The 16,696-nt window shown below is 40.9% G+C and overlaps 1 protein-coding gene and 1 pseudogene across 1 annotated transcript in view; one reads left to right on the forward strand and one right to left on the reverse strand.

Annotated features, from left to right (window-relative positions):
* Window positions 1-16,696, forward strand: part of LOC138960783 (uncharacterized) — a 112,495-nt gene that overhangs the window by 46,508 nt on the left and 49,291 nt on the right. The window contains exon 5 of the mRNA XM_070332432.1: window positions 12,463-12,537. Coding sequence (XP_070188533.1) covers window positions 12,463-12,537 — 75 coding nt within the window. The remainder of the gene's footprint in view (window positions 1-12,462; window positions 12,538-16,696) is intronic.
* Window positions 8,964-11,756, reverse strand: LOC138960936 (uncharacterized; annotated as a pseudogene).

Genomic DNA, 16,696 nt, shown 5'->3' on the forward strand with positions numbered 1-16,696 from the left:
TCAGTTTCACTGCGTTTTGCACGAGCGGCGGACTACGGTCATTGTGAAAAAATGCAGTGCGTTCAGTTTCATTCTGTGAGTTCCACAGCTTGACTAAATTTAGTAATTTCGCCTTACGCGAATATTTACATTTAGTCAAGTTTTGACTAAATGTATTAACATAGAGGGGGAATCGAGACGAGGGTCGTGGTGTAAGGGTGTGTGTGCGTGAGTGTGTGTAGAGCGATTCAGAGTAAATAGTGGGGCTCCTATGTTGCAAAATCATTCAAATCATGCAACAAACACCAAATTAAGCAAATATGAAGAGTTTTATGTGCTTAACAAAACCTGATACAGAGCCATCGCGAAAAATAAAAAAATGGGTAGTTTTTAAACAATTTTTCAAAATGGCCGCCAGTGTAAACGGTTGGGTATGTTAGGCATATTTCACTTCATGTGATTAACAGCAAATTTGGCGTAAATGGACATTTGCTTTTGCTTAACAAAACCTGATACAGAGCCACCGTGAAAAAATTAAGAAATCAGTAGTTTTTTTTACAATTTTCAAAATGGCCGCCAATAAAAGGGTATTTAGGCATTTTTGATGCTACAAGACATTCTCTTGCAATAGAAACTAACACAAACACATTTTTAAACAAACAATACATGTATTGTTGGTGCAGAGAATGATTGGACGGTGTGGGTGGCAGGGTTGAAGAATTTGTGGATTACCTAAACTGTGCAAAAATAAATATATTGCACCAATTTTCATACCAAAACGAAAACATTCATTCCTGTGCTGTTATATTCAATGTATGCTATTGAGGGCACTCAACTTGGCTAACTGGAACACTTTTAAGATAAAAGGTGGCCTTTACATGGGTTATTTGACCGCCGCCCAAATAAGGGTACCCCCAAAATAAAACTGATAAAAATGTAATGTATCAACTCAAAAGTCGACTAAAATTCATAATCGCTGTATTTCGAAAACGTTGTTTGTTCTCATGTGTTTACACAACTAGCACATTCCGGCAAGTGTCTATACTCAAAAGAAACTTTGGCAGTACTTGAAACAACCATCTGTCATATATACATGCGAAGTCAAAAATATGTGGGATGTAAGCCAACAAACCTGTGGCAGTTTTTAAAATATTATTTCGTGAAGATTTGAAAGTGTACTCAAACGGTTGAACTACGCCTCGTGCGTAGACACACATTCCTGAAAGTTTCAACGCAACCCACTTGGTCATTGCTAAAATACATGGATTTTAGTTGACTTGGGTATCCCTCAAATTTGACACATAAACATCTCATCCGTGAGATCGACACATACATCAGTAGGTACAATGGCACAACACTAGAAATATGCAAGATGGCGAAATAAAACAACCTGTTCTGGATGGATAATCAAGTTGACTTTCTCTTCGTATACAACAGTGACCCAGTTGTGCCTCAGGAATTGTCGTCGGCTTTTTAAAAGGTACCCGAAGTTTTTGTCACATCTCTTTGTCACGTCAAGGGTATCCTTATTTTGACGGCGTAAATGATGATGTTAAAAAAAAATGTGCCAGATAGCGAAGATGCGAGCCTTTAATGGCATAGACAGTTTGAATAAAATGACACAGGAATAAAAGTTTGAGTTGGGGTATGAAAATGGGTGCAATAATATTTTTGCACAGTTTAGATGTTGACAGTTTTCACAGGCATGCAAGCACATTTGCAGAGAGCTGTGCTCTGCAGTCCTTCTTAGCAGCATTTGCAGCGTTTTGTTGTACAGCTCTTCTTGCAGGCACACCTCATGAGTTCTCGGCACACGCTGGATACCTCTTGAAAGCTCGTCCAGAATGACTCCCACTTTCCAGCCTTGAACTGCCAGCCCACAGAGTTTGGAAGTCTAATAGGTAGATGGCTCTTCTCAATCTCATGTCCTGCAGCAGCACCTCACTTGTAAGGGGATTATGGTCAATTTGGCAGCTCTTTTTACTGAAGAGGTACCGTCTAGCACTGTTTACACCCAGTACGTTGCTGGTTTTGTCCTACAGATGTACACCAAAAAGCTCTTGTGCTGCCCTGTCAGTGGTACTCAGCTTACAAAGAGGAGCAGACAACCGGCTGAAGAAAGTTTGAGTGACGTCTTCAAATGCTTGCCATACTTCCCAAGCCTTCTGATTCCCCAATACCATTGAAGAACGACATAGTGTCACAGCCTGTAAGGCTATGCAAAATGGGCAGACAGGGTGACTTCTCTTGGCCAATGGCTTTGGCAATGTGGCGATACACTTCACGAGCAGAAAAAAACGCAACACAGCTGGAATGAGAAGCAGACTGTCTGGCCTCCTCTACATCCATGGTGCAGGAAATCAGCCTGGGGTACCCTTCACACAAAAGATGAAAAGTGACATTTTTATTTGAATGTATTTGAATAATGTTTACTATCTCAGAGAGTCGGTCAAAGCCGGGTTAGCAAGTCTTCACACAACAGACCAAAATGAAAGAAAATTGTATTTCATGAATTCGTATAATTCTTACTGTTTCAGGTTAAAAAACAAACAAACACAGTTTCCAGTGACCCAACTGATTCTGGAATCTTTCTGACCGCTACATTTATTCGCTTCAAACAGTCGCTAACAGAATGTTGACCATAGTGAGGGTTCGTACGTTAAACCCATCAAATTCACAGAGGTCGCTTACAAATGATGTGCAAACATGTTCCAATTAATACAAATAAAAATATCTTACTGTTAAGATGTATTAGGTAACAAACCTTGATACAGTAGTACAATACTGTACTACTACTAGTGAAATCGGCTCCCTTCTGTGGCACCGGAATAAATGCAGAACGCTTGTTCCCAGGAACCGGCATGTGGTGTAACTCTTGTATATATCCTGTAAAAATAAAATTCACACCAATGCACGGTCAACTTCAAATAAGCAAAAGGATGAGAAACAAGCAACAAACCAAAATTGTAAAACTCAAAGAGCGGTACCTCTTCATTTTTCAAAACCACTTATCTCATTTGATTAGCATACACTGTATGCTTTTGTCTGTTACCTACCGTCTTTGAAAGTTTGATCACAACACTGTAAAGACATGGGGAGTGGAGTGTTTTTATCTCCAGCTGGTCATCCTACTATCTGGCCTACCCTCACTCAGTTTTTGACTCTACCCCTCCCCACCTTATGGAAGTCCTTAACGTAGGCAGGACTAATCATTTATCATACCATGAACAATCTCTTTCTCCTCGCCTTTTATTCAAAGTTCGTTTAATCTGTTTAAAATCACCAGCGTGGCGATCATGATTTCCTTACTTGTAATCAACAGATAGATCTAGATCTATCAGGCCTAAAAAAAAAATAGGTGTGGTTACGGTAACCCGACCTACCCTATTTTGGGGGGCCGACCCTATAACTTTTTATTACATTTGTCAAAAAAATACCCCAAAAAACAAGTAAACGAGTTCAGAAAACGCAATGAAAGCGAAAGCGCTCGAGTCGCTCACTTATTTCCCTGTCAAGTAGGTTTAATTTGTACACATTAGAAAAAAAAGTTAAAAAAAAAAAAAGTGATTGCCTACCTTCCTACCCTATTTTTTTGGCTATGTTACCGTAACCACACCTATTATTTTTTTTTGCCTCAGCATCACAATCCAGCTAATGATTAAACAAAGTCTCTGCATTTCAGCGCTTCACCCGATGAATAACAGACCCCAGGGGAGAATTAAACAGTAAAATGATGTGACATTGGTGAATGGATGCGTATTCTTGAAAACTTACCTTCAGAAACGTTGCTTTCGCTCAAATCAAAACACGCAATGTTGCGGAGGCCGCCATCTTGAATTTTCATGCTGCGGATATATAACATTCTAAAAACGATCAAATTAAATACCAGAACACAAAAATACCCATAAGAGTATTTATGTCATGCATGTGTTATCAGCAGACAACTTCTGGTGCATGGTAAACCATTGAATTTTACATTTGCTGAGTTGGGAATATTTACTGCTGAGCGCTTTTGGTACGAATTTCGTCTGCTGTAAATGCAGCCTTTTATTCCCTATCAAAGACAAAAGAAACGATTTCTGAAGTGGCTCTGTATCTGAAATCCCTTAAATAATTATAAGGAACAATATCACAAAGTATGGTGTTTGTTGCAAGATGTGAATGATTTATGAGTGCGTCTGCAACATACGAGCCCCACTAAAACTACTGGACCGATCTTTATGAAATTTGACATGAGAGTTCCTGGGTATGATATCCCCGGACGTTTTTTTTTCTTTTTTTCGATAAATGTCTTTGATGACGTTATATCCGGCTTTTTGTAAAAGTTGACGCGGCACTGTCACACCCTCATTTTTCAATCAAATTGATTGACATTTTGGCCAAGCAATCTTCGACGAAGGCCGGACTTCGGTATTGCATTTCAGCTTGGTGGCTTAAAAATTAATTTATGACTTTGGTCATTAAAAATCTGAAAATTGTAAAAAAATAATTTTTTTATAAAACGATCCAAATTTACGTTCATCATATTCTTCATCATTTTCTGATTCCAAAAACATATAAATATGTTATATTTGGATTAAAAACAAGCTCTGAAAATTAAAAAAAAATAAAAATTATGATCAAAATTAAATTGTCGAAATCAATTTAAAAACACTTTCATCTTATTCCTTGTCAATTCCTGATTCCAAAAACATATAGATATGATATGTTTGGATTAAAAACACGCTCAGAAAGTTAAAACGAAGAGAGGTACAGTAAAGCGTGCTATGAAGCACAGCGCAACCGCTACCACGCCAAACAGGCTCGTCACTTTCACTGCCTTTTGCACTAGCGGCGGACTACGTTCAATTTCATTCTGTGAGTTCCACAGCTTGACTAAATGTAGTAATTTCGCCTCACGCGACTTGTTTTTACATTTAGTCAAGTTTTGACTAAATGTTTTAACGTAGACGAGGGTGTGGTGTATGTGTTTGTGTGTGTGTGTGTGTGTGTGTGTGTGTGTGTGTGTGTGTGTGTGTGTGTGTGTGTGTGTGTGTGTGTGTGTGTGTGTGTGTGTGTGTGTGTTTAGAGCGATTTAGAGAAAACTACTAGACAGATCTTCATGAAATTTTACATGGGAGTTCCTGGGTATGATATCCCCAGATGTTATTTTCATTTTTTTGATAAATGTCTTTGATGACGTCATATTCTGCTTTTCGTGAAAGTTGAGGCGGCACTGTCACGCTCTCATTTTTAAACCAAATTGGTTGAAATTTTGGTCAAGTAATCTTCGACGACGCCCGGACTTTCGTATTGCATTTCAGCTTCGAGGCTTACAAATTAATTAACGACTTGTTTTTACATTTAGTCAAGTTTTGACTAAATGTTTTAACATAGAGGGGGAATCGAGACGAGGGTCGTGGTGTATGTGTGTGTGTGTGTGTGTGTGTGTGTGTGTGTGTGTGTGTGTGTGTGTGTGTCTGTGCGTGTGTGTGTGTAGAGCGATTCACAGTAAACTACTGGACCGATCTTTATGAAATTTTACATGAGAGTTTCTGGGTATGATATCCCCAGACGTTTTTTTCATTTTTTTGATAAATGTCTTTGATGACGTCTTATCCTGCTTTTCGTGAAAGTTGAGGCGGCACTGTCACGCTCTCATTTTTAAACCAAATTGGTTGAAATTTTGGTCAAGTAATCTTCGACGACGCCCGGACTTTCGTATTGCATTTCAGCTTCGAGGCTTACAAATTAATTAATGAGTTTGCTCATTAAAGTTGTCATTAAAATCGATTTTTCGCAAACAGATTTAAAATTGATTGCATCGTATTCTTCATGACATTCTGAATCTAAAAATATATACATATGTCATGTTTACTCTTAAAATGTGATCACAATTAACGAAAATAGATTAAATAGTCTTACAATTAAACTTTAAGAAATCGATCCAAAAATGATTTCATCTTATTCTTTACCGTTTCCTGATTCCAAAAACATATAGATATGATAGGATGTATTCAAAACAAGCTCAGAAAGTTAACACGAATACAGAAAAGCGCGCTTTCCTGCTTAGCACAATACGCTACCGCGCTATTCTGCGGTGTGCATATCACTGCGTTTTGCACGTGGGAGGTGAGCGATTTCCTTCTCACGTGGATTGACGAAGCTGTACTGTCTTGGTGAAAAAAATACAGTGCGTTCAGTTTCATTCCGTGAGTTCGACAGCTTGACTAAATGTAGTAATTTCGCCTTACGCGACTTGTTTTTACATTTAGTCAAGTTTTGACTAATTGTTTTAACATAGAGGGGGAATCGAGACGAGGGTCGTGGTGTGTGTGTGTGTGTGTGTGTGTGTGTGTGTGTGTGTGTGTGTGTGTGTGTGTGTGTCTGTGTGTGTGTCTGTGCGTGTGTGTGTGTAGAGCGATTCAGAGTAAACTACTGGACCAATCTTTATGAAATTTTACATGAGAGTTTCTGGGTATAAAATCCCCAGACATTTTTTCATTTTTTCGATAAATGTCTTTTATGACGTCATAGCCGGCTTTTTGTAAAAGTTGAGGCGGCACTGTCACACCTTCATTTTTCAATCAAATTGATTGAAATTTTGGCCAAGCAATCTTCGACGAAGGCCGGACTTCGGTATTGCATTTCCGCATGGAGGCTTTAAAATTAATTTATGACTTTGGTCATTAAAAATCTGAAAATTTTAATTAAACTTTTTTTTATATAAAACGATCCAAAATTACTTTTATTTTATTTTTCATCATGTTCTGATTCCAAAAACATATAAATGTGTTATATTCGGATTAAAAACAAGCTCTGAAAATTAAAAATATAACAATTATGATTAAAATTAAATTTCCGAAATCGCTTTAAAAACAATTTCATCTTATTCCTTGTCGGTTCCTGATTCCAAAAACATATAGATATGATATGTTTGGATTAAAAACACGCTCAGAAAGTTAAAACGAAGAGAGGTACAACAGGGGCGGATCTGGGGGGGGGGGGGGTGCAATGGGTGCAATTGCACCCCCCCCCCCCCCAGCGGGACAAAAAAAAAAAAAAGAAGAAAAAAAAAAAAGAAGAAAAATGTATCACCTGAAAATAGCACTTTACACGCTCAGATTGCACCAGATTGCACAATTTTTCTTCCTTTTTAAAAAAAAATTCCGGGGGGGCATGCCCCCGGACCCCCCTAGCATGCTCGGCGCTTCGCGCCATCGGTTCGGCGCCTCGCGCCTTCGCTGATAAGATACAACAAAAAAAAAGAACTTTGCACCCCCCCCTTTCAAAACCCAGATCCGCCCCTGGGTACAGTAAAGCGTGCTATGCAGCGCAGCGCAACCGCTACCGCGCTGAACAGGCTCGTCACTTTCACTGCCTCTTGCACTAGCGGCGGACTACGGTCATTGTGAAAAAATGCAGTGCGTTCAGTTTCATTCTGTGAGTTCCACAGCTTGACTAAATGTAGTAATTTCGCCTTACGCGACTTTTTTTTGTTTTGTTTTATAAATATCTTTGATGACGTCATATTCGGTTTTTACAATTAGTCAAGTTTTGACTAAATGTTTTAACATAGAGGGGGAATCGAGACGAGGGTCGTGGTGTGTGTGTGTGTGTGTGTGTGTGTGTGTGTGTGTGTGTGTGTGTGTGTGTGTGTGTGTGTGTGTGTGTGTGTGTGATCAGTACCGAGAAAACTTCTGGACCGATCTTCATAAAACTTCACATAAGAGTTCCTGGGTATGATATCCCCAGACCATTTTTTCTTTCTCCCGAAAAATGTCTTCGATGACGTCATATCCGTCATATTTAGTGAAACTTGAGGCGGCACTGTCACGCCCTCATTTGTGAACCAAATTGTTTGAAATTTTGGTCCAGCAATCTTCGACGAAGCTTGAACTTTGGTATTGCATTTCAGCGTGGAGGCTTAAAAGTTAATTAATGAGTTTGCTAATTGAAGTTGTCATTAAAATGAAATTGTCGCAAACAGATTCAATATTGATTACATCGTATTCTTCATCAAATTCTACATCTAAAAGTTTATGTTCTGTTTACTCCTAAAATGTGATCACAATTAACGAAAATAAGTTCATTAGTGCTACAATTAAAATGTAAGAAATCGATCCAAAAATGATTTCATCTTATTCTTTATCATTTTCTGATTCCTAAAACATATAGATATAATATGCTTTATTCAAAACAAGGTCAGAAAGTCAATTTCACTTCGTGTTGCACGGGAAAACTGCCGCGGGGATTGACGAAGCTGTAGTGTCTCGGCAAGGACTACTACTAAAGGACGTGCACAGCGTGATTCCTGACTTCGCTAGCAGAGGCCATCGCTTCGTTTGCCAACTACCACTTTCTACCTAACACAATCATTAAAATTGAGTCCTCAGGTGCAACACAAATTGCCTGAAGCCCAGATATAGATATATTTAAAAAAATCTAGGCATGTTTATGCTTTGAAATACCACAATTACTCGGACTGACAGCATTGCACCCAACTGTACAAGACTAGTAATAGTAGAGCTGTGATCATTCGACATGATTAATAAATTATAGTTTTTAAAGTTCTGAATCACATTTGCTCTACAAAAGGTGAACAAGTTGAGTTAATTACATATATTTTCAGAGATTTTGATTGGACATTTTTGTAAACAACAACTACCGCGAGGGTAGCCCGCGGATTGAAATAGGCTGGCAACAATGTTCCCACTGTCTATCCTTTCTCCTTGTTTCTCATCTTCCGTCTCTTGTCTTGCTTTTTATCTGCACTGTTTCCTGCCTTCAAGCCCTGTAATCTATCTGTATTCATAAAAAAAATTCTTAATCACTCCAAGTCGGAGTATGGCTGCCCATGCAGCAGGGTATAACAAACGGCCATACACGCAAAATTCTCATCCCCGAAAAGGGAAGCCCAGGAACAAGAAGAAGAAGAAGAAGAAGAAGTAAACAACAACAACAACCAAAACAAAAAACAAAAAAAGACTACCTGACTGCAGCATTCAATCTGCCAACCGGGCCTTTTTCACTGATGTCTGAAGCAGCACGGCATTCTTCTGATGGTCTTTCTCCAGATTCTGGATCCCATGCAGCAGCACATTCGACAAATGCGTGTAGACTTTCGAACAGTTAATGTCAATGCTGTTGAAGTTGGCGGCTGTTGGAAGAATACTGCCCAGTCTTTTGCGGCAGCAAGCACGGTGACGCGCCTTCTTGACAAAACACAGTCCAAGCCGCACAAGTTCAAACGTCGACACATGGGGAATGGTCAGGGAGCCTCTGGAGACAGTCTCAACAAAGTCTTTGACTTCACTGGTCACAAGTGGTTCTTCATCACTGAACGCCAGGTCACCCCCACACTTGCTCTCCAGCCACCCGGCCACATAGGCAGCACTGCTCTCCTCATTGACAGTCAGTGTCACTTCTGCAGTGTATTTATCAATGGAGGCTGCATCTTCTAGCATGACAGGGCCCAGGCAGGTGTGCTCCTTTGGCTCGGGCTGCAGTTCAATTGACTTGAGGCACGTGGCGGCATGTCTGGCAAGGCGTTTCTTGCAAGCATAGAAGACGTCCCCATGTGAAGGAGTTTGCGCCAGTGGACTGCCTGTACACGGAGAACTCCCCCTCAAGTCGGCCACTTTGAATTTCCCGCAGAAGGACATATTCAAAATTTTCAGATGTCAACAAATAGTTGCAGACAGCCACTAGATCCTGCATGGTCTGCACTAGTGCCTTCTTGGTGTCATGGGTAAGGCACTGGATGCGTGTTGCTCCATGCCCCGAGTCAGCCCCCTGGAAAAAACCCAGGAATGTATCCAGACTTGTAGACCCTGGTTTTGGAACAGCTCGATGGGGATCGTTGAGGCGCCGGTCCTGCCCTTTCCCAGACACATTGACTGTGTTCCACCAGTTGACGACAGTTTGGATGAAAGTGGCAGTCTCATGGCAGCCTTGCAGTGTCAATGCAGCAACAACTTTGTCGTTGAAAGCTCTCAGTACATGTTTCACATTCTGTAGTTGAAGTTTTGAAGGGTTGACAGCAGCTTGAGTGAGGGATGTCATCTTGAGAACGCTGTCTTTCTCGGCTTCATACAGTTGCGTGACATCTGTGAAAGACGCCGCTGATCGGTTGTCAAAGCTTATCTTTTGGCACTTCTCACTGATCCAATTGTTCCTGATACATTTCAGTAGATGGACAGTGTCAAACAGGAGAAACCAGACACGCCCATCGTCACGTGGATGCTTGGCTGTGGCAAGACTATCAGTGTCACCGGTCCGGTCAAACAGCTTACAATACTGCTGGTTCACCTTGTGATTGTCCGTGATGGAACCTATCACACACCCACCTGACCTCTAAACAGCAGCTGCCGCTTCCTTTACAATCTCAAACTGGAATGCTGCTGTCAGCTTGTGCACAGGTGTCACAGAAATCATCACACTGGGTCCTTTGTGCAACGACTTCATCATAACACACAGCATGGCAGTTGCTCTGCAGTCTGGATTGTTTTTGGCCATACCACTCAGCACCCCGCCAGAAAACGCAACAGTCGGCCTAATCTTCATTTCGTCAACCAAAAGAAAAACATTCCGTTGCTGAGGCTTATGGCTATGCACTTTCTCAAAAGTTTTTCTCGGTACTTCATCTTGATCAACAGATGCAACAATCGATTGTAGCTTGCGCTTACTTGGCAGGACCAAATACTCCCTCGACTGTTCGTAACTGCACTGAAAGACTCAATGGCAAAACAAAAGTCATTCATCGAAAACTGTTTTTCTGTCAAGAGCTGCAACTGACGCGTCAAGAAATCCAACTTTTTCTCCTTTTTGTTATCTGAACATTCTGAAGACTGACCTTGTAGAAGTGTCACCATCTTTTTCAGCACCTGGCCCAAGGGGATGTCATAGTTGACTGAGACGCGCACAGCTTCATGGAACTGGGAATAGGAGCTGAGACCATTGTTTGGATTTAGGATCTTGCCCAGTGGCACACTGATACCATTTTTGAAAGCACTGAGGGTCAAAGGAGAGCACAGAGTCGCTATGTTGTCAACAATGACGGAAATATGAGATTCATGAAAGTTTTCTGACATGAAAACACAAACAAACCTGTCACTTGATCTTGAAATTATCACATTCTTGTGCCGTTTCTGCAAGTCTTTCTCGGGATTGAATGAGGCCAGTGAAGAGATGGTATCCTTTTGAAGAAAGTGCCTCAATTGTTTGTCTTCGTCTTTCGCCGGACGAGGTGAAGGTTTGGGCGTGGGCAGGCACGATGTCGGCACATCACAGCATGTGGGAGGGGGAGGGGGGCAGAACGTACAAGCAACCACAAGGAGAGGCTAGGACGAAAGCGCGTGGGAAGAGAACATCAAGTCTAAGACATGCAACATGTAAGTTCAAATAAATGTACATTTTTTTGTTCGATGGAAGGCAGTAACACATGGAGGGATCGCAGGCCGTGTGGCACCACCAGGCAATGTTACCATAGGAGGATTGAGTCCCCAATGTTTTTCACAGATGAAGAACTTCGCTGGATCTAAAACAAAATGTTCGCGTGGAGGGAGCACAACCAGCCACTTCTGTCTCTCAGACTCGTCTCTTGGCAGTCTAAACACACGGCACTTATTCTTCTCGTTGTAATTTCCTTTACAGTTCACCACACCACACGTATTAGGCATTTTGAAGGCACAGAAACAGCTAAACACTTGGTAAACAAGAATTTTCAACTCAGAATCGCCGCCAGCATATTAGACCAATGCACTCTTGTCCGGTTCTAACCTTGCGACAAACAACATAGTGCGTACTTTGCACCACCTCAACTGAATTTAAAATGTTCGCTAGGAAAGAATCTAATACATAAATGCTCCCAGTGTGATATCTACAACAATCTTCGATGTGAAAAAAACCCATTGTATTACATTTGAAAAAGTTCTTCCAAACTCCTACGCCGAATTGCGGCTAAAAATAGAACAAGGGGCCTGCGGAGCCTGAGGAAAACTGGACTTCGCTAGCGAAGTCAGGAATCACGCTGTGCACGTCCTTTAGTAGTAGTCCTTGTCTCTCAGTTAAAAAAAATGCAGTGCGTTCAGTTTCATTCTGTGATTTCAACAGTTTGACTAAATGTTGTAATTTTGCCTTACGCGACTTGTTAGTGATTTTTGAGGCGGCACTGTCACACACTCATTTTTTAACCAAATGTATTGAAATTTTGTTCAAGCAGCCTTCGACGAAGGCCGGACTTTGGGATTGCTGCTCGGAAGCTTAACAATTAGTTAATTAGTTTGCTCATTAAAGATGTCATTAAAAACGACCCGTCTCGGTCTTCAGGGAAGTGTAGCCGAGACTATCTGAATCTAGTCTCGGCGATGACTAGTTTTTGGTGTTAATCTTTTCGTTTGATGCCTACAGATTAACTAAATGTTTTTATATCGCTTCACGCGACTTGTTTCTTTATCTTGTGTTGTTTTCAAATATATTTTAAATATTGACTTTTTTGTTTAGAAATGGTGTGATGCTACGAGTACTGATGAGTACCGGAATATTTACCTTCGATGTATTGGAGGAGGAAATGATGAGGTATGTGTAATGTTTTATGGTGGTAGTGGTGATGCCTGTATGAGCGTATTTTTTTGTACATGGAATGATCTGTTTAGTGCTCTTCCGCGAATGAAAGTTGTATTTTGTTTGCATTAATAGGAGTGAAATTCAACCGTAGAGCTGTAATGGTATAGCTCCAAAACAAAACAACAACAACGGTTAAACCGACCGTATCCCATGACCTGCCTCTTTGTCTCTGGTAGCCGAGGAGGTGAATACGCTGTGTATTCCATTGGTACCAGCGCGTATTTCAAGGTTACCGAAAGAACGTCTTGTAGATTACCGAATTGAGTTGCAAAAATGATATATATTTATCAGCAAACACGATTCGTCGCCTTTCTAAAACGTATTGGTAAAAATTTTATTCAGAATTCTTTGCATGAAACAATTCAAAACATACAACCGGGACACGCACTCAAGCAAATGCTTATACATGTATTACGTGACCAAAACAATACTAAATTACACACATTTTCATAATGGTGGATATAACAAAAATAAACTAGAAGTACAAATTGAATGAATGGGGATGGGGAACTAAATAAGAACAGAAGAATCTACAGAAGAGAAAAAAGAAGAGGGTGTCGGGCGGGCGGGAGGGGGAGGGGGCAGAACGTACAAGCAACCACAAGGAGAGACTAGGACGAAAGCGCGTGGGAAGAGAACATCAAGTCTAAGACATGCAACATGTAAGTTCAAGTAAATGTACATTTTTTTTTTATGGAAGGCAGTAATTCGTTAAGATATAAAATACAAGACAAACGATACTAATCATTACTTAAACGCTGCTTATGTAATCAAATACGATAACACAGAGAGAGGCAGTGTGGAGGTACACATACGCCTGCACACACACATACACAATACATATGCGTGAACACATCCATCAAATCAGTTTGCCGGATTTGACAATAAACGATTGGACCGACTCAAATATCAATATATTATTACGAAAAGAATATTGCTCGCTGCCTTTTAATAATATTTCCACGCGTCTGAAGTGAACAGGCAACGAATTGATTTTTGTCAGACGAGCATCTGCATACAAAGTGCAGTTTAATAGATAATGTTCGGCTGTTTCATTTGGATCACCGCAAACACACCGTGCGTTATCTTTTAAATGGCGTTTACATAAATCTTCTTCTTCTTTAGCGTTCCAGAATGTTCTGGTTACGTGTGAGCTCGTTTGCCCATTTGGATTCCCCACACTATACTCTGAGAGCACAGTCAGTTCACTCCGCTTTCGATGAGTAGGCATACTGGGTATTTTCGTGTTTCCATAACCCACCGAACTCGGACATGAATTACAGGATTTTTTCCGTGTGCACTTGGTCTTGTGCTTGCGTGTACACACGAAGGGGGTTAAGTCACTAGCAGGTCTGCACATAAGTTGACCTGGGAGATCGGAAAAATCTCCACTCTTAACCCACCAGGCGGCAGCGACCGGGATTCGAACTCACGACCTCCCGATTAGGAGGCCGACGTCTTACCACCACGCCACTGCGCCCGTCTACATAAATCTGAATTGAGGTTTCTAATTATCGCTTGTTGAATTTGTTGTTTTAATCACATCAGGTAATTATTCCATGAAACTGTGGAGGATGGAATGAAGGATGTTCGGAATATGTCTGTCCTATGTGCTGGTACAAATCTTTCAAGTGGTCGTCTTCTGAGGTAGGGATCTAGGGAAGAGACTAGTGGTGGCAAGAGGTTAATTAAATATTGTGGACATTTACCATGTACCATTTTGTGAAATAACATTTATTTATGTCGTTTTCGGCTTTCCTGTAAACTAGAGAAACCACTTTCTTTATAAATCTTATCATGGCTGGTTCCCCGCACACCGCCAATTATAACACGTAAAGCTTCAAGGTGTAATTTTTCCAGTGTTTTTGACAAGGTACAATTATTTCATAACACATCAACATAATCAAAATGTGGCAAAATAAAGGATTTATACATTATTTCCAAACTTTTTCTGCATAACTTTTATCTTAAACAGTTAAAGGCACAGTAAGCCTCCCGTAAACCATCACAGATACTCTCAGGCTTTTACACACAGTACAAACACCCTTTCATTTAAACACTCACCGCTTTTGAACATCCTAGGTGCCCTCCGTAAAGAGCGAGGAATTTTCAACGAATTTATTTTTGCGTGGTTTATCTTACCCCTTAGCCATCGCGAACCCGTGTGATCCAGTTTCCTTTTTTCACAATGTAGTCGTCAGTTTGTGATTTCAATGCGACTCGCTGTAAGCGTATCTGCAAGAACACGTTATTGTGTACCTTTGAATCTAAACGCAACACACGGCTGCAATTGACACGAGCTAGAGCGGTGGCAGTTGACTGTTCAGAGGAACGGGGGCTAGGCACAACCGTCGTCTGCTACGAGAAAGACGGTTTGCGTGATACGTTTCCGGGCTTTTCTTTTTTTGAAACTTTCAAAACTTCGAATTGTACTGATCTTGTCTTGATGAAAAAAGAATTATTTTATTATTTAAGAATGTTTGTGTAACAAGCTGTCAATTTATTATCTAGATTTTAAAAGTTAGTTCTAGCGCCAAAACGAGGCGCCTGATTTGCCGATCAGACGGTCAACGAAAATAAATTCTTTGAAAATTGCTCGTTCTTTACGTAGGGCACCTATGATGTTCTCAAGCGGTGAGTGTTTAAACGAAAGGGTGTTTGTACTGTGTGTAAACGCCTGACCGTATCTGTGATGGTTTACGGGAGGCTTACTGTGCCTTTAATCAACAAAGTGGTCTTTTTCACAATATTTCTGATTTGAGCGTCCCATTTACAATAATTTTGCAAACAAAAGCCAAGATGCTTGTGTTCTTCTATGTCTTCCAGGAGAATTCCATTGAAAAATAAAGGGTCATTTTGGTTTAAATCACGTTTTATATTCAGCAGTTTGGTTTTGGTTTCATTAAATGTAACTTTCTAACGTGCTGCCCAACAACTAATTTGATCAAGGTCTGAATTTAGAATTTAGGCACGTCGTATCGATTAGAAACACCGTCATAGTTTTTAAATATAAGTGACAAAATGCCATTCAAACGATAAATGTACACTTGCTCAACTAGGACAACAATGTCATATTATGTGTTATCAAACAATTATAAAATAAAACTCAAAAACAGAATATTTTTGAGAAAAATCAAAACAAATCAAGGGGGAAACTCTGGTTGTCAAAGCTCATGTACGTTTACAGTCCCGCATTCAGCTCATTTCAAGTCATTCTAAGACAATCTCGTTAGTTTAAGTACCGCTGACAAGTTTCGGCATTTGTTGATTATCCAAAATGTGCCGTTAAAGCACTACAATGCACGTAGCGGTTCGTATTCATTTTTAAAGCGTCTCCGACACGCACCACTGGCTCAAAGATCACTGTGTAGGGTTCAAGGCGAGTAACTTTCGAACAAAGTAATCGTGGATCAATTTTAGCAACAAAATCAATATCTAACTAAGCCTGTGTTGTTGTTGTCCAAATTTAGTAATTAATGCGGAGAAGAGAACTAGCTTCACACATGAATCATAGTTATGCGGAAGGTCTTGGCGAGAGGAAAGCAGGCACCAGGAGGTTTGTGTTGAAAGAGTTAGTGTTTTTGATGAAAACGTCGTGGTCCTCGTCTGGGAAATATGCAAGCTATTCAGAACTCGGGGTGTGTAACCTATATCACTTTTTCCACCGCATGCGTGAATACTGTCATGTGTTGTTGTAATCACGTTGATGACACAACCATTTGTCGAGGGTAGCGTAGGCACCCGGTCTGCTCCCCGCCTAAAAAAGGCCAGTGCCGTTCCGTCTTCGAGGGACTGCGTGGGTTTCATTTCGGAGTTTTCCTTCTCCTAGACGAGTTTCCTTCCATGGTTGATGAGCCTCCTCTACCCTCGTTTTGAATTCAGAGTGGTCTTCTCTTAGGATAGCTGCCTGCCAGGGTTGACGAGCCTATCCTGCCCGGCTATTTGACCCATAGCTGGAGGTTGGTTCGTGGGCACCTGGGCGTTTCCACACTCCGGTGGGCCCGCATGCCGCACGTCTAGGGGCCAACCTCCTCCGAGTCCTTGTAGTCTAGCCTGGGGCCTTGCGGTACCCAGTTTACGCCTGTCGCCGCGATGGAGGCACTACATAGGG

Source organism: Littorina saxatilis, linkage group LG3 (assembly GCF_037325665.1).
Source record: "Littorina saxatilis isolate snail1 linkage group LG3, US_GU_Lsax_2.0, whole genome shotgun sequence".
Classification (NCBI taxonomy): domain Eukaryota; kingdom Metazoa; phylum Mollusca; class Gastropoda; order Littorinimorpha; family Littorinidae; genus Littorina; species Littorina saxatilis.